At 47.9% G+C, this 25,503-nt stretch overlaps 1 protein-coding gene across 1 annotated transcript in view; it reads left to right on the forward strand.

Annotated features, from left to right (window-relative positions):
- cux1b (cut-like homeobox 1b) overlaps positions 1-25,503 on the forward strand; it is a 176,638-nt gene that overhangs the window by 104,442 nt on the left and 46,693 nt on the right. The window contains exons 12-14 of the mRNA XM_064985583.1: positions 925-983; positions 10,492-10,537; positions 13,342-13,438. Of these exons, the coding sequence (XP_064841655.1) occupies positions 925-983; positions 10,492-10,537; positions 13,342-13,438 (202 nt within the window). The remainder of the gene's footprint in view (positions 1-924; positions 984-10,491; positions 10,538-13,341; positions 13,439-25,503) is intronic.

Below are 25,503 nucleotides of genomic sequence, written 5' to 3' on the forward strand. Positions count from 1 at the left end.
CACACACACACACACACACCCTCTCACAACCTCAGGTGTATGTACAAGTTGATTGTCATTATACTGTCTGGGGTTTTCTGTCCTTCTCATTCATCGTTCATATAACCCCCCCTCCCTCGCTCTGCTCTCATCCCCACTCCTCCCTCGCTCTGCTCTCATCCCCACTCCTCTCTCACTCTGCTCTCATCCCCACTCCTCCCTCACTCTGCTCTCATCCCCACTCCTCCCTCACTCTGCTCTCATCCCCACTCCTCCCTCGCTCTGCTCTCATCCCTACTCCTCCCTCGCTCTGCTCTCATCCCCACTCCTCCCTCGCTCTGCTCTCATCCCCACTGCTCCCTCGCTCTGCTCTCATCCCCACTCCTCCCTCGCTCTGCTCTCATCTCCACTCCTCCCTCCCTCACTCTGCTCTCATTCCCACTCCTCCCTCCCTCGCTCTGCTCTCATTCCCACTCCTCCCTCCCTCGCTCTGCTCTCATTCCCACTCCTCCCCCTCGCTCTGCTCTCATCCCCTCTCCTCCCTCCCTCGCTCTGCTCTCATCCCCTCTCTTCCCTCGCTCTGCTCTCATCCCCACTCCTCCCTCGCTCTGCTCTCATCCCCTCTCTTCCCTCGCTCTGCTCTCATCCCCTCTCTTCCCTCGCTCTGCTCTCATCCCCTCTCTTCCCTCGCTCTGCTCTCATCCCCTCCTTCCCTCGCTCTGCTCTCATCCCCACTCCTCCCTCGCTCTGCTCTCATCCCCTCTCTTCCCTCGCTCTGCTCTCATCCCCTCTCTTCCCTCGCTCTGCTCTCATCCCCTCTCTTCCCTCGCTCTGCTCTCATCCCCTCTCCTCCCTCGCTCTGCTCTCATCCCCTCTCCTCCCTCGCTCTGCTCTCATCCCCTCTCCTCCCTCGCTCTGCTCTCTTTCCATCCCTCTTCTCTATAGCAACTGGAGGAAAAGCTGCAGGAACATGCTGACTATGAAGAGGTGAAGAAAGAGCTGAGGTGAGTGTGTGTGTTGTACTCTGTTCTTACACCAAATACTGGCAAAAATCTACTCCTTCAGTTAATGATTGATGTCCTCAGTAGTGTGTGTGTGTGTGTGTGTGTGTGTCATTGCCTCTGAGGTCCTCAAACAGCATCAGAAGGGCAGCATGTCCTCTTCCCCTCGATCTATAAGTCAATCCTGAGTGTTTATTAACATGGTTCCCAGTGTGTTTTAATGGATCTTTATTGGTAGTTACTCCTGCATACAATCAGCCTGAAGGGTAATACTGCAAAACCGGATCAATGAGTTAGCAGCCAGATAACTTATTGTTTTTATAGAAAGGTACTCTTGAAATGGGCATGGACTGGCGTTATTAAACCCCCTGGAGTCGATGTCCCACAAACACATGGTCTAGCGGTATTAAACCCCCTGGAGTCGATGTCCCACAAACACATGGTCTAGCGTTGTTAAACCCCCTGGAGTCGATGTCCCACAAACACATGGTCTAGCGGTATTAAACCCCCTGGAGTCGATGTCCCACATGGTCTAGCAGTATTAAACCCCCTGGAGTCGATGTCCCACATGGTCTAGCGGTATTAAACCCCCTGGAGTCGATGTCCCACAAACACATGGTCTAGCAGTATTAAACCCCCTGGAGTCGATGTCCCACAAACACATGGTCTAGCAGTATTAAACCCCCTGGAGTCGATGTCCCACAAACACATGGTCTAGCGTTATTAAACCCCCTGGAGTCGATGTCCCACATGGTCTAGCGGTATTAAACCCCCTGGAGTCGATGTCCCACAAACACATGGTCTAGCAGTATTAAACCCCCTGGAGTCGATGTCCCACAAACACATGGTCTAGCGGTATTAAACCCCCTGGAGTCGATGTCCCACAAACACATGGTCTAGCGTTGTTAAACCCCCTGGAGTCGATGTCCCACAAACACATGGTCTAGCGGTATTAAACCCCCTGGAGTCGATGTCCCACATGGTCTAGCAGTATTAAACCCCCTGGAGTCGATGTCCCACATGGTCTAGCGGTATTAAACCCCCTGGAGTCGATGTCCCACATGGTCTAGCGTTATTAAACCCCCTGGAGTCGATGTCCCACAAACACATGGTCTAGCAGTATTAAACCCCCTGGAGTCGATGTCCCACAAACACATGGTCTAGCAGTATTAAACCCCTGGAGTCGATGTCCCACAAACACATGGTCTAGCGTTGTTAAACCCCCTGGAGTCGATGTCCCACAAACACATGGTCTAGCGGTATTAAACCCCCTGGAGTCGATGTCCCACATGGTCTAGCAGTATTAAACCCCCTGGAGTCGATGTCCCACATGGTCTAGCGGTATTAAACCCCCTGGAGTCGATGTCCCACATGGTCTAGCGTTATTAAACCCCCTGGAGTCGATGTCCCACAAACACATGGTCTAGCAGTATTAAACCCCCTGGAGTCGATGTCCCACAAACACATGGTCTAGCAGTATTAAACCCCCTGGAGTCGATGTCCCACAAACACATGGTCTAGCAGTATTAAACCCCCTGGAGTCGATGTCCCACAAACACATGGTCTAGCGTTATTAAACCCCCTGGAGTCGATGTCCCACATGGTCTAGCAGTATTAAACCCCCTGGAGTCGATGTCCCACAAACACATGGTCTAGCAGTATTAAACCCCCTGGAGTCGATGTCCCACAAACACATGGTCTAGCGGTATTAAACCCCCTGGAGTCGATGTCCCACAAACACATGGTCTAGCAGTATTAAACCCCCTGGAGTCGATGTCCCACATGGTCTAGCGTTATTAAAACCCTGGAGTCGATGTCCCACAAACACATGGTCTAGCGTTATTAAACCCCCTGGAGTCGATGTCCCACAAACACATGGTCTAGCGGTATTAAACCCCCTGGAGTCGATGTCCCACATGGTCTAGCGTTATTAAACCCCCTGGAGTCAATGTCCCACAAACACGAACGTGTCTTTAAATTATTTCCTGATTTATCTTATCACTCAGGCAGGACAGACACTTCAAAACAAACCACCATTTTTACTCAGTTTTTCCAAGAATGAATCTGTTATTCAATGTGTTTATACCGGCTAATAGAAGGCAGGCCAAATTCAGTATTTCATTTTATTTAAAATATATTTATTTTTTTGGATACCTAAAATGGTCCTAAAATGCTATGACCATCCTTAAAACAATTCCATATAGGGCCTCCCGAGTGGCGCAGTGGTCTAATGCTGTGCCACTAGAAATTCTGGGTTCGAGTCCAGGCTCTGTCGCAGCCGGCCGCGACCGGGAGACCCATCGGGTGGCACACAATTGGCCCAGCATCGTCCAGGTTAGGGGAGGGTTTGGCCGGCAGGGATGTCCATGGCTCATCGCTCTTCCCCCGAGTCCGTACGGGAGTTGCAGTGATGAGACAAGACTGTAACTACCAATTTTACACCACGAAATTGGGGAGAAAAAAGGGGGTTACAATACAACAACTAAAAACAAAAAAAGCAATTCCATAAACCTTAAATCTTAGTAGAACCCCTCCTCTGGAATCATTGATGATTGATTGGAACTGTCCTCTGATCCAATCTACCACTTAACACCCCACAATTTGCTCTCCCTTCGGGGAGGGGGAGGGGTCGTTGTGTTGCTGCTGACCTTGTGGTTCTCAACGTGTGTCTGGGTTTTTTTAACAAAGACAGAAGACACATTTCTGTTCTGACCAATGGGACGATACGGTTGTTTTCTAGTCAATCCACCATGCAAACGGTCGAAACACCCCACCTGTCAAAAAGTTGCGTAGCTGCATCAAATGATGTCACCATGACAGACTTTCACTTCCACCCTGCTCTTCTAGGCAAGTGATTCCCAGACAGCAACACGCGCTAGCTGATTCCACCTTCCCAGACAGCAACAGGCGCTAGCTGATTCCACCTTCCCAGACAGCAACAGGCGCCAGCTGATTCCACCTTCCCAGACAGCAACACGCGCTAGCTGTCTCCACCTTCCCAGACAGCAACAGGCGCCAGCTGATTCCACCTTCCCAGACAGCAACACGCGCTAGCTGTCTCCACCTTCCCAGACAGCAACACGCGCTAGCTGATTCCACCTTCCCAGACAGCAACACGCGCTAGCTGATTCCACCTTCCCAGACAGCAACAGGCGCCAGCTGATTCCACCTTCCCAGACAGCAACACGCGCTAGCTGTCTCCACCTTCCCAGACAGCAACAGGCGCTAGCTGATTCCACCTTCCCAGACAGCAACAGGCGCTAGCTGATTCCACCTTCCCAGACAGCAACAGGCGCTAGCTGATTCCACCTTCCCAGACAGCAACAGGCGCTAGCTGTCTCCACCTTCCCAGACAGCAACACGCGCTAGCTGATTCCACCTTCCCAGACAGCAACACGCGCTAGCTGATTCCACCTTCCCAGACAGCAACACGCGCTAGCTGATTCCACCTTCCCAGACAGCAACACGCGCTAGCTGATTCCACCTTCCCAGACAGCAACACGCGCCAGCTGATTCCACCTTCCCAGACAGCAACGCGCGCTAGCTGATTCCACCTTCCCAGACAGCAACACGCGCTAGCTGATTCCACCTTCTCAGACAGCAGCACGCGCTAGCTGACTCCACCTTCCCAGACAGCAACGCGCGCTAGCTGATTCTACCTTCCCAGACAGCAACAGGCGCTAGCTGATTCTACCTTCCCAGACAGCAACACGCGCTAGCTGATTCCACCTTCCCAGACAGCAACACGCGCTAGCTGATTCCACCTTCCCAGACAGCAACACGCGCTAGCTGATTCTACCTTCCCAGACAGCAACACGCGCTAGCTGATTCTACCTTCCCAGACAGCAACACGCGCTAGCTGATTCTACCTTCCCAGACAGCAACACGCGCTAGCTGATTCCACCTTCCCAGACAGCAACACGCGCTAGCTGACTCCACCTTCCCAGACAGCAACACGCGCCAGCTGATTCTACCTTCCCAGACAGCAACACGCGCTAGCTGACTCCACCTTCCCAGACAGCAACAGGCGCTAGCTGATTCCACCTTCCCAGACAGCAACACGCGCTAGCTGATTCCACCTTCTCAGACAGCAACACGCGCTAGCTGACTCCACCTTCCCAGACAGCAACACGCGCTAGCTGACTCCACCTTCCCAGACAGCAACACGCGCTAGCTGATTCCACCTTCCCAGACAGCAACACGCGCTAGCTGACTCCACCTTCCCAGACAGCAACACGCGCTAGCTGACTCCACCTTCCCAGACAGCAACACGCGCTAGCTGATTCCACCTTCCCAGACAGCAACACGCGCTAGCTGATTCCACCTTCCCAGACAGCAACACGCGCTAGCTGATTCCACCTTCCCAGACAGCAACACGCGCTAGCTGATTCCACCTTCCCAGACAGCAACACGCGCTAGCTGACTCCACCTTCCCAGACAGCAACACGCGCTAGCTGATTCCACCTTCCCAGACAGCAACACGCGCTAGCTGACTCCACCTTCCCAGACAGCAACACGCGCTAGCTGATTCCACCTTCCCAGACAGCAACACGCGCTAGCTGACTCCACCTTCCCAGACAGCAACACGCGCTAGCTGATTCCACCTTCCCAGACAGCAACACGCGCTAGCTGATTCTACCTTCCCAGACAGCAACACGCGCTAGCTGACTCCACCTTCCCAGACAGCAACACGCGCTAGCTGATTCTACCTTCCCAGACAGCAACACGCGCTAGCTGACTCCACCTTCCCAGACAGCAACACGCGCTAGCTGATTCCACCTTCCCAGACAGCAACACACGCTAGCTGATTCCACCTTCCCAGACAGCAACACGCGCTAGCTGATTCCACCTTCCCAGACAGCAACACGCGCTAGCTGATTCCACCTTCCCAGACAGCAACACGCGCTAGCTGATTCTACCTTCCCAGACAGCAACAGGCGCTAGCTGATTCCACCTTCCCAGACAGCAACACGCGCTAGCTGACTCCACCTTCCCAGACAGCAACACGCGCTAGCTGACTCCACCTTCCCAGACAGCAACACGCGCTAGCTGACTCCACCTCTCGCCTTGTTCAACCGATGGCGGACGTACATTTGAAATGATCTCTCCATTAGTAAATCCATAAGCTGCTCCTCTCGGTCTCTCCCTCCCTGCTCACGAGAAAGGCGTTTGCTACTTTTCCTCACGCCAACTCTTCTTTTCTGCAAAACAATCTCTCCTATTTTAGAATGTTGAATTTTATGTTCCTTTTGACGGCATAGTGGAAGCTGTGGAAGTTACCTGTGGTGCTGATGTTTAGGCCGAGGTAGGTATGGTTTGTTGTGTGCTCTAGGGCAACGGTGTCTAGATGGAATTTGTATTTGTTGTCCTGGCAACTGGTTATTTCTTTTGGAACGCCATTATTTTGGTCTTACTGGGATTTACTGTCAGGGCCCATGTCTGACAGAATCTGTGCATAAGATCTAGGTGCTGCTGTAGGCCCTCCTTGGTTGGTGACAGAAGCACCAGATCATCAGCAACCAGTAGACATCTGAATTCAGATTCTAGTAGGGTGAGGGCCGGGTGCTGCAGACTTCTAGTGCCCTCGTCAATATACAGTGGCAAGACAAAGTATGTGAACCCTTTGGAATCAACTGGATTTGCTGCATAAATTGGTCCTAAAAATTGTATCTGATCTTCATCTAAGTCACAACAATAGACAAACACGGCCTGCTTAAACTAATAACACACACAAATTATTGTATTCACAGTGTAGGTTGGGGAAAGTATGTGTACTTCTCCAATGAACGTCAGTTTGACTACTCCAAATGGTAATTAGTCAGGTCAGCTGTTGGTTTTGAGTGGCTTTGCGCTTTTAAAACACTCACAAAATGTTTGTTTGCTATTCGCAAGAAGCATTGATGTGAATCATGCCTCGAACAAAATAAATCTCAGAAGACCTAAGAATTGTTGACTTGCATAAAGGGTAACAGTATCTCTAAAAGTCTTAATGTTCGTCAGTCCACGGTAAGACACATTGTCTATAAATGGAGAAAGTTCAGCGCTGTTGCTACTCTCCCTAGGAGTGGCCGTCCTGCAAAGAGGAACGCAGATGAGGTCAAGAATTCTAGAGTGTCAGCTGAAGACTTACAGACATCTCTGGAACATGCTAACATCTCTGTTGACGAGTCTACGATACGTAAAACACTAAACAAGAACAGTGTTTATAGGAGGACACCATGGAAGAAGTTACTGCTGTCCTAAAAATAATCTATTTTTTCACATCTGAAATTTGCAAAGTGCACCTGGATGTTTTTTTTGTTTGTTTTTTTACCTTTATTTAACTAGGCAAGTCAGTTAAGAACAAATCCTTATTGATAATGACGGCCTACCAGGGGAACAGTGGGTTAACTGCCTCGTTCAGGGGCAGAACGAAAGATTTTTACCTTGTCAGCTCGAGGATTCGATTCAGTAACCTACTCTCTAACCACTAGGCTACCTGCCTCTAACCACTAGGTGACCTGCCTCTAACCACTAGGTGACCTGCCTCTAACCACTAGGCTACCTGCCTCTAACCACTAGGCTACCTGCCTCTAACCACTAGGCTACCTGCCTCCTCTAACCACTAGGCTACCTGCCTCTAACCACTAGGCTACCTGCCTCTAACCACTAGGCTACCTGCCTCTAACCACTAGGTTACCTGCCTCTAACCACTAAGTGACCTGCCTCTAACCACTAGGCTACCTGCCTCTAACCACTAGGCTACCTGCCTCTAACCACTAGGCTACCTGCCTCTAACCACTAAGTGACCTGCCTCTAACCACTAGGCTACCTGCCTCTAACCACTAGGCTACCTGCCTCTAACCACTAGGCTTCCTGCCTGCTGCTGTTCTACAGCGCTACTGGCAAAATATTCTGTGGACAGATGAAACTACAGTTGAGTTATTTGGAAGGAAAACACAACACTATGTGTGGGGAAAAAGACACCGCACAGCACACCAACATCAAAGCCTCATCACAACTGTAAAGTCTGGTGGAGGCGGCATCGTGGTTTGGGGCTGCTTTGCTGCCTCAGGGCCTGGACAGCTTGCTATCATCGAAGGAAAATGAATTCCCGATTTTTATCAAGACATTTTGCAGGAGAATGTCAGGCAATTGAAGCTCAACAGAAGTTGGGTGATGCAACAGAACAACGACGCAAAACACAGAAGTAAATCAACAACAATGGCTTCAACAGAAGAGAATATTCTGGATAATGCAGAGGATTTAACATTAAGCATCACTCACAAAAGTTTCAAAAGAATAGACATTACAAATGTGCAAATTGTACAACTGGGAAAATAAATCAACAAAAATATGGGTTGTATTTACAGTTCACTGGTTGCCCTTTTCTTGTGGCAACGGGTCACAAATCTTGCTGCTATGATGGCACACTGTGGTATTTTACCCAATAGATATGGGAGTTTATGAAAATTGGGTTTGTTTTAAAATTCTTTGTGGATCTGTGTAATCTGAGGGAAATATGTCTCCACACTCTCTCTCTCTCCACACTCTCTCTGTCTCTCTCTCCACACTCTCTCTGTCTCTCTCCACACTCTCTCTGTCTCTCTCTCCATACTCTCTCTGTCTCTCTCCACACTCTCTCTGTCTCTCTCTCCACACTCTCTCTGTCTCTCTCCACACTCTCTCTGTCTCTCTCCACACTCTCTCTCTCTCTCTCCACACTCTCTCTCTCTCTCTCTCTCTCTCTCTCTCCACACTCTCTCTCTCTCTCTCCACACTCTCTCTCTCTCTCCACACTCTCTCTCTCTCTCCACACTCTCTCTCTCTCTCTCTCTCCACACTCTCTCTCTCTCTCTCTCCACACTCTCTCTCTCTCTCTCCACTCTCTCTCTCTCTCCACACTCTCTCTCTCCACACTCTCTCTCTCCACACTCTCTCTCTCTCTCTCTCTCTCTCCACTCTCTCTCTCTCTCTCTCCACACTCTCTCTCTCTCCACTCTCTCTCTCTCTCTCTCTCTCTCTCTCTCTCTCTCTCTCTCTCTCTCTCCACTCTCTCCTCTCTCTCTCCACTCTCTCTCCTCTCCACACTCTCTCTCTCCACACTCTCTCTCTCTCTCTCTCTCTCCACACTCTCTCTCTCAATTCATTTCAAGGGGCTTTATTTGCATGGGAAACATGTGTTAACATTGCCAAAGCAAGTAAGGTATATAATATATAAAGTGAAATAAACAATAAAAATTAACAGTAGACATCACACATACAGAAGTTTCAAAACAATAAAGACATTACAAATGTCGTAATATATATTTATAAAATATAATAATATACATATACAAATATATATATATATATATATATATATACACACACATATATATACATACATACATACATACATACACAGTGTTTTTACAATGTGCAAATGGTAAAGGACACAAGATAAAATAAATAAGCATAGATATGGGTTGTATTTACAATGGTGAGTGTTCTTCACTGGTTGCTCTTTTCTCGTGGCAACAGGTCACAAATCTTGCTGCTCTGATGGCACACTGTGGAATTTCACCCAGTAGATATGGGAGTTTTTCAAAATTGGATTTGTTTTCGAATTCTTTGTGGATCTGTGTAATCTGAGGGAAATATGTCTCTCTAATATGGTCATACGTTGGTCAGGAGGTTAGGAAGTGCAGCTCAGTTTCCACCTCATTTTGTGGGCAGTGAGCACATAGCCTGTCTTCTCTTGAGAGCCATGTCTGCCTACGGCGGCCTTTCTCAATAGCAAGGCTATGCTCGCTGAGTCTGTACATAGTCAAAGCTTTCCTTAATTTTGGGTCATTCACAGTGGTCAGGTATTCTGCCGCTGTGTACTCTCTGTGTAGGGCCAAATAGCATTCTAGTTTGCTCTGTTTTTTTGTTAATTCTTTCCAATGTGTCAAGTAATTATCTTTTTGTTTTCTCATGATTTGGTTGGGTCTAAATGTGCTGCTGTCATGGGGCTCTGTGGGGTGTGTTTGTGAACAGAGCCCCAGGACCAGCTTGCTTAGGGGACTCTTCCTCAGGTTCATCTCTCTGTAGGTGATGGCTTTGTTATGGAAGATTTGGGAATCGCTTCCTTTTAGGTGGTTGTAGAATTTAACGGCTCTTTTCTGGATTTTGATAATTAGTGGTTATCGGCCTAATTCTGCTCTGCATGCATTATTTGGTGTTCTACGTTGTACACGGAGGATATTTTTGCAGAATTCTGTGTGCAGAGTCTCAATTTGGTGTTTGTCCCATTTTAATTCTGCTCTCTCTCTCTGTCTCTCCACACTCTCTCGGTCTCTCTCTCTCCACACTCTCTCTTTCTCTCCACACTCTCTCTCCACACTCTCTCTCTCTGTCTGTCTCTCTGTCTCTCTCCTCTGTCTCGCTCTCCACTCTCTCTCTCTCTCTGTGTCTCTTTCCACACGCTCTCTCTCCTCTCTCTCTCTCTCCTCTCTCTCTCTCTCTCTGTCTCTCTCTCCACACTCTCTCTCTGTCTCTCTCTCCACAGCATCCTCAAGTCTATGGAGTTTGGCCCAACTGACAGCTCAGTGCAGGTACAGGGAAACACCTCTACTTTTAGCGACAGACAGACAGACCTCTGTAAATACTGCTGATGTGTTTTACTGTTCTCCTTTATCTCACCCCCCTCCCTCTCTCTCTCTCTCTCTCTCTCTCTCTCTCTCTCTCTCTCTCCTCTCTCTCTCTCTCTCCCCCCATCTCTCTCTCTCTCTCTCTCTCTCTCTCTCTCTCTCTCTCTCTCTCTCTCTCCCCTCTCTCTCTCTCTTTCTCCCCCATCTCTCTTTCTCACCCCCTCTCTCTTTCTCTCTCTCTCCCTCCCCCTCTCTCTTTCTCTCTTCTCCCCCATCTCTCTCTCACCCCCTCTCTTTCTCTCTCTCTCCACACTCTCTCTCTCTCTTCTCCCCCATCTCTCTCTCCACACTCTCTCTCTCTCCTCCCCTCTCCTTTATCTCACCCTCTCTCTCTTCCCCCCCTCTCTCTCTCTTCTCCCCATCTCTCTTTCTCTCTCTCTCTCTCTCTTCACCCCCTCTCTCTTTCTCTCTCTCTCCTCCCCCCTCTCTCTTTCTCTCTCTCTTCTCCCCCATCTCTCTCTCACCCCCCTCTCTCTTTCTCTCTCTCTTCTCCCCATCTCTCTCTCTCCACACTCTCTCTCTCTCTTCTCCCCATCTCTCTCTCCACACTCTCTCTCTCTTCTCCCCATCTCTCTCTCCACACTCTCTCTCTCTTCTCCCCCATCTCTCTTTCTCTCTCTCTTCACCCCCCTCTCTCTTTCTCTCTCTCTTCCTCTCTCTCTTCTCCCCATCTCTCTCTCTCCACACTCTCTCTCTCTCTTCTCCCCCATCTCTCTCTCTCCACACTCTCTCTTCTCCCCCATCTCTCTCTCTCCACACTCTCTCTCTCTCTTCTCCCCATCTCTCTCTCTACACACTCTCTCTCTCTTCTCCCCATCTCTCTCTCCACACTCTCTCTCTCTCTTCTCCCCATCTCTCTCTCTCTCCACACACTCTCTCTCTCCACACTCTCTCTCTCTTTTCCCCCATCTCTCTCTCCACACTCTCTCTCTCTCTTCTCCCCATCTCTCTCCACTCTCTCTCTCTTCTCCCCATCTCTCTCTCTCTCCACTCTCTCTCTCTCTTCTCCCCATCTCTCTCTCTCTCCACTCTCTCTCTCTCTTCTCCCCATCTCTCTCTCTCTCTCTCTCTCTCTCTTCTCCCCATCTCTCTCTCTCTCCACTCTCTCTCTCTCTTCTCCCCATCTCTCTCTCTCTCCACTCTCTCTCTTCTCCCCATCTCTCTCTCTCTCCACTCTCTCTCTCTCTTCTACCCATCTCTCTCTCTCTCCACTCTCTCTTCTCTTCTCCCCATCTCTCTCTCTCTCCACTCTCTCTCTCTCTTCTCCCCCATCTCTCTCTCTCCCACACTCTCTCTCTCTCTTCTCCCCATCTCTCTCTCTCCACTCTCTCTCTCTTCTCCCCCATCTCTCTCTCTCTACACACTCTCTCTCTTCTCCCCCATCTCTCTCTCTCCACCCTCTCTCTCTCTCCTCCCCCATCTCTCTCTCTCTCTCCCCACACTCTCTCTCTCTTCTCCCCCATCTCTCTCTCTCTCTTCTCCCCCATCTCTCTCTCTCTCCACACTCTCTCTCTCTCTTCTCCCCCATCTCTCTCTCCACACTCTCTCTCTCTCTTCTCCCCATCTCTCTCTCTCCACACTCTCTCTCTCTCTCTTCTCCCCCATCTCTCTCTCTCCACACTCTCTCTCTCTCTTCTCCCCCATCTCTCTCTCTCTACACACTCTCTCTCTTCTCCCCCATCTCTCTCTCTCCACCCTCTCTCTCTCTCCTCCCCCATCTCTCTCTCTCCTCCCCCCCATCTCTCTCTCTCCCCCACACTCTCTCTCTCCCCCATCTCTCTCTCTCTCTCTCCCCATCTCTCTCTCTCTCTCACTCTCTCTCTCTCTCTTCTCCCCCATCTCTCTCTCCACACTCTCTCTCTCTCTTCTCCCCCATCTCTCTCTCTACACACTCTCTCTCTTCTCCCCCATCTCTCTCTCTCCACCCTCTCTCTCTCTCCTCCCCCACATCTCTCTCTCCTCCCCCATCTCTCTCTCCCCACACTCTCTCTCTCTTCTCCCCCATCTCTCTCTCTCTTCTCCCCATCTCTCTCTCTCTCCACACTCTCTCTCTCTCTTCTCCCCCATCTCTCTCTCCACACTCTCTCTCTCTCTTCTCCCCCATCTCTCTCTCCACACTCTCTCTCTCTCTCTCTTCTCCCCCATCTCTCTCTCCACACTCTCTCTCTCTCTCTTCTCCCCCATCTCTCTCTCTCTCCACACTCTCTCTCTAAGAGGTCCAGACTCTCTCTCTCTCTTCTCCCCATCTCTCTCTCTCTCTCTCTCCTCTCTCCCCATCTCTCTCTCTCCACACTCTCTCTCTTATCCCCCATCTCTCTCTCTCCACACTCTCTCTCTTCTCCCCCATCTCTCTCTTTCCACACTCTCTCTCTCTTCTCCCCCATCTCTCTCTCTCCACTCTCTCTCTCTCTCCACACTCACTTTCTCTTCTCCCCATCTCTCTCTCTCTCCACACTCACTCTCTCTTCTCCCCCATCTCTCTCCTCTCCCTCTCTGTCTCTCTCTCTCTTTAACTTTCTCTCTCCTCTGTCTCCCTCTCTCTCTCGAACCCCCTCTCTCTCGATCCCCCTCTCTCGAACCTACCTCTCTCTCGAACCCCCCCCCCCCTCTCTCTCTCTCCCCTCTCCTCTTTCTCTCCTTCTCGCCCCTTTGTCGCTCTTTCTCTCTCGTGCTCTCTTTCTCTCTCTCGTGCTCGCTCTCTTTCTCAGGACATGTCTAAACCCCTAGAAGTGTTGTTGTTGGAGAAGAACCGTAGTCTGCAGTCTGAGAGTTCCTCTCTGCGCATCGCCAACACAGAGCTGAGCGGTGAGTCAGTTTGGCCTGGGGGTTAGGGCCTGGGGGTTAGGGCCTGGGGGTTAGGGCCTGGGGGTTAGGGCCTGGGGGTTAGGGCCTGGGGGTTAGGGCCTGGGGGTTAGGGCCTTGGGGTTAGGGCCTGGGGGTTAGGGCCTGGGGGTTAGGGTGGTTACCAACACCCACCACATTGAGTTTAGTCCAGTGCTTGACTTGGACTGAAATGGGTAGCTATTTGTATTAAGGTGCTGGAACTCTGCAGGAATTTAAAAGTAATATTCTATAAGAGGTGCCAGAACTCGAGGATAGGAAATGTGAGGTTCTTGGACTCGGTTCCCTTGAGCTAGACCCTAGTCACGCACTGGACTAGAAGGACTCCGGAAAGTTCTGTTAAGGCAACACAGATAAATAGGATATGTGGGGTAGCTAGGTTGCAATGGGGGATGAGTGTTTGATCTTTTTCCTGGAGTTGGGTTGGACTGTCTCCAGACAGGACCAGAATCAGGTGGGGTAGTGGATGGAACCAGTTCTTGTCTGGAATATTCTTCTTTTAAGTGTCATTAAAACACTTATCTAATCACTCAAAACTCAAACTGACGTACTTCGAGATAATGATTTATTCTGTCTGAATGCTCTAATAAAGCATCACTAGAAAATTAAAACGGCAAGAAACCAACCAGAATGGATTGAATAAAGACTGTCTACGTTTCATAGACATTCCCACATGTTTCAGTGTGTGTGAGAGGTGTTTCGGTGTGTGTGAGAGGTGTTTCGGTGTGTGAGAGGTGTTTCGGTGTGTGTGAGAGGTGTTTCGGTGTGTGTGAGAGGTGTTTCGGTGTGTGTGTGAGAGGTGTTTCGGTGTGTGTGTGAGAGGTGTTTCGGTGTGTGTGAGAGGTGTTTCGGTGTGTGTGAGAGGTGTTTCGGTGTGTGTGAGAGGTGTTTCAGTGTGTGTGTGTGTGAGAGGTGTTTCAGTGTGTGTGAGAGGTGTTTCAGTGTGTGAGAGGTGTTTCAGTGTGTGAGAGGTGTTTCAGTGAGTGTGAGAGGTGTTTCAGTGAGTGAGCTCTGACAGTTAGGTTGCGGTGCCTCTCCCTCAGCACTAGCCCTCTCTCTATCACTCTCTCTGTCTTGGTGTGTTTCAAATATCATCTGTGTTAACCAAAGGCCTGGGGGACAATACATTATCAAGGGTTACAACTGCCCAACCAATGGCTTGATCCTGGTTTTTGAATCAAAATACGTGCCGCTCTATTCAAATTAGTCCTATCAGGGGACGGTGGTTTTACTGCCTTGTTCAGGGCCAGAACGACAGATTTTGACCTAGTCGGCTCAGGGATTCGCTTACTGGCCCAGTGCTCTAACCGCTAGGCTTCCTGCCGCCCCCTTACACTGGAGGGGTCATCTTCAAATGTGTGTGCAGTGGGTGTGATTATTAGGGTTATTCCATGTTCAGGTAGAGAACTCTTACATACCAGAGATTAGAAAACATCAGCTTTTGTGATAATGAGAAGTTCTTGTACAAATCACCTGGCAACAAACTCAATTTATATAATGAGAAGTTCTTGTACAAATCACCTGGCAACAAGCTCAGTTTATATAATGAGAAGTTCTTGTACAAATCACCTGGCAACAAGCTCAGTTTATATAATGAGAAGTTCCTGTACAAATCACCTGGCAACAAGCTCAGTTTATATAATGACAAGTTCTTGTACAAATCACCTGGCAACAAACTCAGTTTATATAATGACAAGTTCTTGTACAAATCACCTGGCAACAAGCTCAGTTTATATAATGAGAAGTTCTTGTACAAATCACCTGGCAACAAGCTCAGTTTATATAATGACAAGTTCTTGTACAAATCACCTGGCAACAAACTCAGTTTATATAATGACAAGTTCTTGTACAAATCACCTGGCAACAAGCTCAGTTTATATAATGAGAAGTTCTTGTACAAATCACCTGGCAACAAGCTCAGTTTATATAATGACAAGCCCGAGTGCTTGACAGTCTCTACACCTGGCAACAAGCTCAGTTTCAGGAAGCCCGAGGGCTTGACAGTCTCTACACCTGGTAACAAGCTCAGTTTCAGGAAGCCCGAGTGCTTGACAGTCTCTACACCTGGTAACAAGCTCAGTTTCAGGAAGCCCGAGTGCTTGACAGTCTCTACATTTGGCATGACCTTTTTTTCCTCTGGACATTTCTAGAAGTTCTTCTGTGACTTCTGTGACCGGCCATTTTTATCAAGACCGTTTTATTGATTGATTTATTTGCTCCGTATGTCAACAAACAAAAGTATCTGGAATGGAATTGACTAAGTGTACAGAAAGACGACAACATCAAGCGTTACTAACATCCTGGGATTTTTTTCTGGAGCTTAAAGACTGAACTGATTCATAAGGATTCATAAAAAGTCAACCAAGTTCCTCCTGTCATGGCGCCATCACAACCAGATCTTTCACCCTTACAGACGACCAAAAGCGCTCCGTACCGCCATTAGGCCCAATCAGATCTGCTGTTACACTGCAGCGCTGCAGCCACTCCACCAATGGGCCCTGAACATAGTGAACACAAGTAACCTAGTGAAGAGAGACATTGGGAGGTCTGACTGGACCCCTCCCTCCCTGCCAGACTCAGGCCTGCTGACTGGACCTCTCCCTCCCTGCCAGACTCAGGCCTGCTGACTAGACCTCTCCCTCCCTCCCTGCCAGACTCAGGCCTGCTGACTGGACCCCTCCCTCCCTGCCAGACTCAGGCCTGCTGACTGGACCTCTCCCTCCCTGCCAGACTCAGGCCTGCTGACTGGACCCCTCCCTCCCTGCCAGACTCAGGCCTGCTGACTAGACCTCTCCCTCCCTCCCTGCCAGACTCAGGCCTGCTGACTGGACCCCTCCCTGCCAGACTCAGGCCTGCTGACTGGACCCCTCCCTGCCAGACTCAGGCCTGCTGACTAAACCCCAACCTGCCTGCCAGAGTCGAGGCTGGGCAGCAACCATTTTGACTGGTTTAAGTGCTTTCTTTTTTCTTCCCAGGCTGTCTCTTACAAGAAAGGTACAAATCACAAATTCTTGGGCATCTTGTCCGGGGGGGTTTATCAAAAAGGAGAGAGGAAGAGAATCTATTTACATAAAAAAAAAAAAAAACTTTTGACCTTAAAAAATAAACAACTTTTTTTGGGTTTGTTTTTTTCGCCCCCTTTTTTGTTGACTCCCCCATAATGCCTTGTGTTTGACCTTTCTTGTAGGGTCAGCCGGGCGGAAAGGGAAAGAGGCGTCCGTGGAGGAGACCACCACGCCCAGTACCCCCTCCCTGCCTCCTCCTCTTCTCCCTCCCTCCCCCCAGCCCCGAACCCCAACTGACCCCGTTAACACCTCGATCACCAACGGGACACACCCCTTCACCCCCACGGGCATCGGCCAGGACTTCTACAGCCCCCCTTTCCCACTGGTGGGGGGCAAGATGTCCCTCAACTCCCTCCTGCAGCGCCAGCTCATGCAGACGTTCTACTCCAAAGCCCTGCAGGAGTCCACTCAGGGAGCAGCTCTACTGTTCGCCCCTGTCCACTACACCCCTACCTCCACCTCCGGCTCTGGCTCTAGCCCTGTCCCGCTCTCGGCCAGCCCCCTGCAGTCTCCTGCAGGCCCAGAGGTGAATGGTAGTGGCGGTGCCCCGTCCCCCTCTCCCAGCCAGTCTGAGGGGACTGGGGGCAGTGTGTCTGATTGGGAGGACATGGACACCTCAGAGATCGCCCGACAGATCAAGGAGCAGCTGATTAAACACAACATTGGCCAGCGTGTGTTTGGCCACTATGTACTGGGCCTGTCCCAAGGCTCGGTCAGTGAGATCCTGGCTCGGCCCAAACCCTGGAGCAAGCTGACCATCCGGGGCAAAGAGCCCTTCCACAAGATGAGGCAGTTCCTGTCTGACGAGCAGAACATCCTGGCACTACGCAGCATCCAGGGACGACAGAGAGGTGAGAGGCCTGCCTGTCTTCCTGCCTGCCTGTCTTCCTGCCTGCCTGTCTTCCTGCCTGCCTGTCTTCCTGCCTGCCTGTCTTCCTGCCTGCCTGTCTTCCTGCCTGCCTGTCTGCCTGTCTGTCTGCCTGCCTGCCTGTATGTCTGCCTGTCTGTCTGCCTGTCTGTCTGCCTGCCTGCCTGTATGTCTGCCTGTCTAGCTGCCTGTTCGCAAACTATTCCTCTGTTAATACCAGCCGCCAGTTGTTAATACCAGCCACTAGTTGTTCCTCTGTTAATACCAGCCACTAGTTGTTCCTCTGTTAATACCAGCCACTAGTTGTTCCTCTGTTAATACCAGCCACTAGTTGTTCCTCTGTTAATACCAGCCACTAGTTGTTCCTCTGTTAATACCAGCCACTAGTTGTTCCTCTGTTAATACCAGCCACTAGTTGTTCCTCTGTTAATACCAGCCATTAGTTGTTCCTCTGTTAATACCAGCCACTAGTTGTTCCTCTGTTAATACCAGCCGCCAGTTGTTAATACCAGCCACTAGTTGTTCCTCTGTTAATACCAGCCACTAGTTGTTCCTCTGTTAATACCAGCCACTAGTTGTTCCTCTGTTAATACCAGCCACTAGTTGTTCCTCTGTTAATACCAGCCACTAGTTGTTCCTCTGTTAATACCAGCCACTAGTTGTTCCTCTGTTAATACCAGCCATTAGTTGTTCCTCTGTTAATACCAGCCACTAGTTGTTCCTCTGTTAATACCAGCCACTAGTTGTTCCTCTGTTAATACCAGCCACTAGTTGTTCCTCTGTTAATACCAGCCACTAGTTGTTCCTCTGTTAATACCAGCCAGTTGTTCCTCTGTTAATACTAGTTTGTTCCTCTGTTAATACCAGCCACTAGTTGTTCCTCTGGTAATACCAGCCATTAGTTGTTCCTCTGTTAATACCAGCCACTAGTTGTTCCTCTGTTAATACCAGCCGCCAGTTGTTAATACCAGCCACTAGTTGTTCCTCTGTTAATACCAGCCACTAGTTGTTCCTCTGTTAATACCAGCCACTAGTTGTTCCTCTGTTAATACCAGCCACTAGTTGTTCCTCTGTTAATTCCAGCCGCCAGTTGTTCCTCTGTTAATTCCAGCCGCTAGTTGTTCCTCTGTTAATACCAGCCACTAGTTGTTCCTCTGTTAATTCCAGCCGCCAGTTGTTCCTCTGTTAATACCAGCCACTAGTTGTTCCTCTGTTAATACCAGCCACCAGTTGTTCCTCTGTTAATTCCAGCCGCCAGTTGTTCCTCTGTTAATACCAGCCACCAGTTGTTCCTCTGTTAATACCAGCCACCAGTTGTTCCTCTGTTAATACCAGCCACCAGTTGTTCCTCTGTTAATTCCAGCCACTAGTTGTTCCTCTGTTAATACCAGCCGCTAGTTGTTCCTCTGTTAATACCAGCCGCTAGTTGTTCCTCTGTTAATACCAGCCGCCAGTTGTTAATAGCAGCCACCAGTTGTTAATAGCTGCCGCCAGTTGTTCCATCAGTAAGAGTCTGTTGCTTTAGTCAACCAGATAGGCCTCCAAAGCCTCCCTTCACCATCCATGATCAATACTGAAACCTTTGGCACGTCCATAGTATTGACTAAGAGGAGGACAGGGCTCCGGTTTTCCACAGTCCCGTTTGATCGGGGGCCCTGCCTGCTTTTCTTTCCACATCCGAGCATTTCTTTTTACCTCTGCTCTGTGTTGTCAGGGAGTGGACAGTCGGACCTGGGTTAACCATCTAAACCCTGTGTTTAAGCTGTCAGTCCTCGGGTTGAATGTCCTTGTTGACTTTGAGATGTAACCACTTGTCCTATCTTTCACGCTGTCGTACAGTTCAGTAGCTGTGTGTATTGTCATTTTGTTTTATTGACACACAACAAAGATATGAAATACAGGTGCAAATATGGAAGCAGGAAGTTGGCGTCAAGTTGGAGCAACGTGTTGTTGTTGTTTTTGACAGAGAGCCCAGGCCAGCCCCTTAGCCACGCGTTACAGGACGTACCGATGCAGAGAGCCAGCTCTGACCAAGCCTCGCGGACAGGTCTGTCCACACACACACACACACACTTCTGTTTCTGTCCTTGTAGTGTTGGATGAGGTGTGCCTGTGCTGTGCATGTAACTGTCATACTCGTAACCCCGTTCCCCACCTCCCTCTCCACACTCACACCGGCTCATACTGGCCTGGCAGTGTAAAAGCAGAGTAGTGTGTAAGGCGTTAAAGGATGCTGAAACAGTCACACAGAAGCCGCTCTCAAAGCTGTCCCACAGCGTATCGTTTAGAGTTAATGATGAGCTGACAGTAGGTTTCAGTGGGGAGGGCTGCTCACCGGTGAATACAATGCGTCTGTTTGGTTGTCAGTCATAGTGTGACGTGAACAAAAACGATTAAAAACAGCGTCTCGATGTCAAAGGGACGTATGTGAGTTACTCTCACGCCCCGACCTTTAACCTTCCTTTGTATTTTAACCATGGTGGTTTGAGCATGGCTTTCGGCACGATTAGACCCCCCAAAAATTGGGTCGTTATTTCCACATCGACCCACTGTTCCGGTTGACACTTCCCAGCTACCCCTCTCTTTGCCTCGTTGTTGCCCCGTAGCCAGCAGGCCTATTCCCGGAAGGGGGGGGGGGGGCAGCTGTAGAGTGACCCCTGTCTGTCTGTGTCCGTCTGCCTACCTCTTGTCAGCCACAATGCTGATTGTACCTACTGTACCGACTAACTACTGTACCTAGTGTACTTACTAACTACTGCACCTACAGTACCGAGTGACCCCTGTCTGTCTGTACTGTACCTAGTCTGCTTACCTACTTGTCAGCCACAGTACCGACAAACTACTGTACCTACTGTACCGACTCCCTACTGTACCGACTACCTACTGTACCGACTCCCTACTGTACCGACTCCCTACTGTACCGACTACCTACTGTACCGACTCCCTACTGTACCGACTACCTACTGTACCGACTACCTACTGTACCGACTCCCTACTGTACCGACTCCCTACTGTACCTACAGTCCCGACAAACTACTGTACCTGGTGTACTTACTAACTACTGCACCTACTGTACCGACAAACTACTGTACCTACTGTACCGACTACCTACTGTACCGACTACCTACTGTACCTAGTGTAACCGACTACCTACTGTACCGACTACCTACTGTACCTAGTGTAACCGACTACCTACTGTACCGACGAACTGCTGTACCGACGAACCACTGTACCGACGAACCACTGTACCGACTACCTACTGTACCGACTACCTACTGTACCGACTACCTACTGTACCGACTAACCACTGTACCGACGAACTACTGTACCTAGTGTGCTTACTAACTACTGTACCTAGTGTACTTACTAACTACTGTACCTACAGTACCGACGAACTACTGTAACGACTAACCACTGTACCAACGAACTACTGTACCTAGTGTACTGACTACCTACTGTACCTAGTGTACTTACTAACTACTGTACCTACAGTACCGACTAACTACTGTACCTACTGTAACGACTAACCACTGTACCGACAAACTACTGTACTGACTAACTACTGTACCTACTGTACCGACTAACTACTGTACCGACTAACTACTGTACCTACTGTACTTACTAACTACTGTACCGACTAACTAATGTACTGACTAACTACTGTAACCAACTAACTACTGTACCGACTAACTACTGTACCTACTGTACCGACTAACTACTGTACCGACTAACTACTGTACCGACTAACTACTGTACCGACTAACTACTGTACCGACTAACTACTGTACCTAGTGTACCGACTAACTACTGTACCGACTAACTACTGTACCGACTAACTACTGTACCAACAAACTACTGTACCTAGTGTACTGACTACCTACTGTACCGGCTAAATACTGTACCGACTAACTACTGTACCTAAAGTACCGACTAACTACTGTACCGACTAATTACTGTACCGACTAACTACTGTACCTAGTGTACTTACTAACTACTGTACCTAGTGTACTTACTAACTACTGTACCGACGAACTACTGTAACCAACTACCTACTGTAACGACTTACCACTGTACCAACAAACTACTGTACCTAGTACTGACTACCTACTGTACAGACTAACTACTGTACCGACTAACTACTGTACCTAGTGTACTTACTAACTACTGTACCGACGAACTACTGTAACCAACTACCTACTGTAACGACTTACCACTGTACCAACAAACTACTGTACCTAGTGTACTGACTACCTACTGTACAGACTAACTACTGTACCGACTAACTACTGTACCTAGTGTACTTACTAACTACTGTACCGACGAACTACTGTAACCAACTACCTACTGTAACCAACTACCTACTGTAACGACTTACCACTGTACCAACAAACTACTGTACCTAGTGTACTGACTACCTAAAGTACCGACTAACTACTGTACCAACTAACTACTGTACCTGCTGTACCTACTAACTACTGTACCTACTGTACCCACTGTACCTACTAACTACTGTTACTGTACCTACTGTACTGACTTTACCTACTGTAACTACTATACCTACTAACTACTGTAGACTGTACCGACTAACTACTGTATCGACTAACTACTGTACCGACTAACTATTGTAGACTGTACCGACTAACTACTGTAGACTGTACCGACTAACTACTGTAGACTGTACCGACTAACTACTATAGACTGTACCGACTAACTACTGTAGACTGTACCGACTAACTACTGTAGACTGTACCGACTAACTACTGTAGACTGTACGACTAACTGCTGTACCGACTAACTACTGTAGACTGTACGACTAACTACTGTAGACTGTACCGACTAACTACTGTAGACTGTACCGACTAACTACTGTAGACTGTACGACTAACTGCTGTACCGACTAACTACTGGAGAATGTACCGACTAACTACTGTACCGACTAACTACTGTACCGACTAACTACTGGAGACTGTACCGACTAACTACTGTACCTACTAACTACTCTACCTACTGTAACTACTCTACCTACTGTAACTTCTCTACCTATAGTAACTACTATACCTAATGTGTAACTTCTCTACCTACTGTAACTTCTCTACCTACTCTAACTTCTCTACCTACTCTACCTACTGTAACTTCTCTACCTACTGTAACTTCTCTACCTACAGTAACTTCTCTCCCCTACTGTACCTTCTCTACCTACTGCAACTTCTCTACCTACTGTAATTACTCTACCTACTGTAATTACTCTACCTACTGTAGCTACTGTAACTTCTCTACCTTCTGTAACTACTCTACCTACTGTAACTACTCTACCTACTCTACCTATAGTAACTACTCTACCTGTAGTAACTACTCTACCTATAGCAACTACTCTACCAACTCTACCTATAGTAACTACTCTACCTACTCTACCTACTCTACCTACTGTAACTACTCTACCTACTGTAACTACTCTACCTACTGTAGCTATTGTAACTACTCTACCTACAGTAACTACTCTACCTACTGTAACTACTCTACCTACTCTACCTACAGTAACTACTCTACCTACAGTAACTATTCTACCTACTCTACCTATAGTAACTACTCTACCTACAGTAACTACTCTACCTACTCTACCTACAGTAACTACTCTACCTACAGTAACTACTCTACCTACTCTACCTACAGTAACTACTTTACCTACTCTTACCTTTAGTAACTACTCTACCTACAGTAACTACTCTACCTACAGTCACTACTCTACCTACAGTAACTACTCTACCTACTCTACCTACTGTAACTACTCGACCTACTCTACCTACAGTAACTACTCTACCTACAGTAACTACCTACAGTAACTACTCTACCTACTGTACCTACTGTAACTACTCTACCTACAGTAACTACTCTACCTACTGTACTGACTACCTACAGTAACTACTCTACCTACTGTAACTATTCTACCTACTCTACCTAAAGTAACTACTCTACCTACTTTACTGTAACTGTACCTACTAACTACCTATGTACTGTACCTACTCTACCTACTCTACCTACTAGTAACTACTATACCTACTAACTACTGTAGACCTACAGTAACTACTGTACCTACTCTACTGTACAGACTAACTACTCTACCTACTGTACCTACCTAGTAACTACTCTACTACACCACTACTCTACTGTAGACTGTACCTACAGTCAACTACTCTACCTACTAACTACTGTACCTACTGTAACTACTAACTACTCTACTGTACCGACTAACTACTGTACCTACTCTACCTACAACTAACTGTACTCTAACTACTCTACCTACAGTAACTACTAACTACTGTACCTACAGTAACTACTGTACCTACTCTACCTACAGTAACTATTCTACCTGTACTCTACCTACACTACCTACTGTAACTACTCTAACTACTCTACCTACAGTAACTACTCTACCTACTAACTACCTACCTACTCTACCTACAGTAACTACTCTACCTACTCTACCTACAACTACTCTACCTAACTACTCTACCTACAGTAACTACTCTACCTACTCTACCTACTCTACCTATAGTAACTATTCTACCTACTCTACCTACTGTAACTGCTCTACCTACTCTAACTACTCTAACTTCTCTACCTACTGTAACTACTCTACCTACTCTACCTACAGTAACTACTCTACCTACTCTACCTACTCTACCTACAGTAACTACTCTACCTACAGTAACTATTCTACCTACTCTACCTATAGTAACTACTCTACCTACTTTACCTATAGTAACTACTCTACCTACTCTATCTACAGTCACTACTCTACCTACAGTAACTACTCTACCTATAGTAACTACTCTACCTACTCTACCTACAGTAACTACTCTACCTACAGTAACTACTCTACCTACTCTACCTATAGTAACTACTCTACCTACTCTACCTACAGTAACTACTCTACCTACTCTACCTACAGTAACTACTCTACCTACTCTACCTACAGTAACTACTCTACCTACAGTCACTACTCTACCTACAGTAACTACTCTACCTACTCTACCTACTGTAACTACTCGACCTACTCTACCTACAGTAACTACTCTACCTACAGTAACTACTCTACCTACAGTAACTACTCTACCTACTGTAGCTACAGTAACTACTCTATCTACAGTAACTACTCTACCTACTGTAACTACTCTACCTACAGTAACTACTCTACCTACAGTAACTATTCTACCTACTCTACCTATAGTAACTACTCTACCTACTTTACCAACAGTAAATACTCTACCTACTCTACCTATAGTAACTACTCTACCTACTCTACCTATAGTAACTACTCTACCTACTCTACCTACAGTAACTACTCTACCTACAGTCACTACTCTACCTAGTAACTACTCTACCTACTCTACCTACAGTAACTACTCTACCTACAGTCACTACTCTACCTACAGTCACTACTCTACCTACAGTCACTACTCTACCTACAGTCACTACTCTACCTACAGTCACTACTCTACCTACTCTACCTACAGTAACTACTCTACCTACAGTAACTACTCTACCTACTCTACCTACAGTAACTACTCTACCTACTCTACCTACAGTAACTACTCTACCTACTCTACCTACAGTAACTACTCTACCTACTCTACCTACAGTAACTACTCTACCTACAGTAACTACTCTACCTACTCTACCTACAGTAACTACTCTACCTACTCTACCTACAGTAACTACTCTACCTACTCTACCTACTCTACCTACAGTAACTACTCTACCTACAGTCACTACTCTACAGTAACTACTCTACCTACTCTACCTACAGTAACTACTCTACCTACTCTACCTACTCTACCTACAGTAACTACTCTACCTACAGTAACTATTCTACCTACTCTACCTATAGTAACTACTCTACCTACTTTACCTATAGTAACTACTCTACCTACTCTATCTACAGTCACTACTCTACCTACAGTAACTACTCTACCTATAGTAACTACTCTACCTATAGTAACTACTCTACCTATAGTAACTACTCTACCTACTACTCTATCTACAGTCTACTCTACAGTCACTACTCTACCTACAGTCACTACTCTACCTACAGTCAC

This window comes from Oncorhynchus masou, chromosome 13 (assembly GCF_036934945.1).
Source record: "Oncorhynchus masou masou isolate Uvic2021 chromosome 13, UVic_Omas_1.1, whole genome shotgun sequence".
NCBI lineage: Eukaryota > Metazoa > Chordata > Actinopteri > Salmoniformes > Salmonidae > Oncorhynchus > Oncorhynchus masou.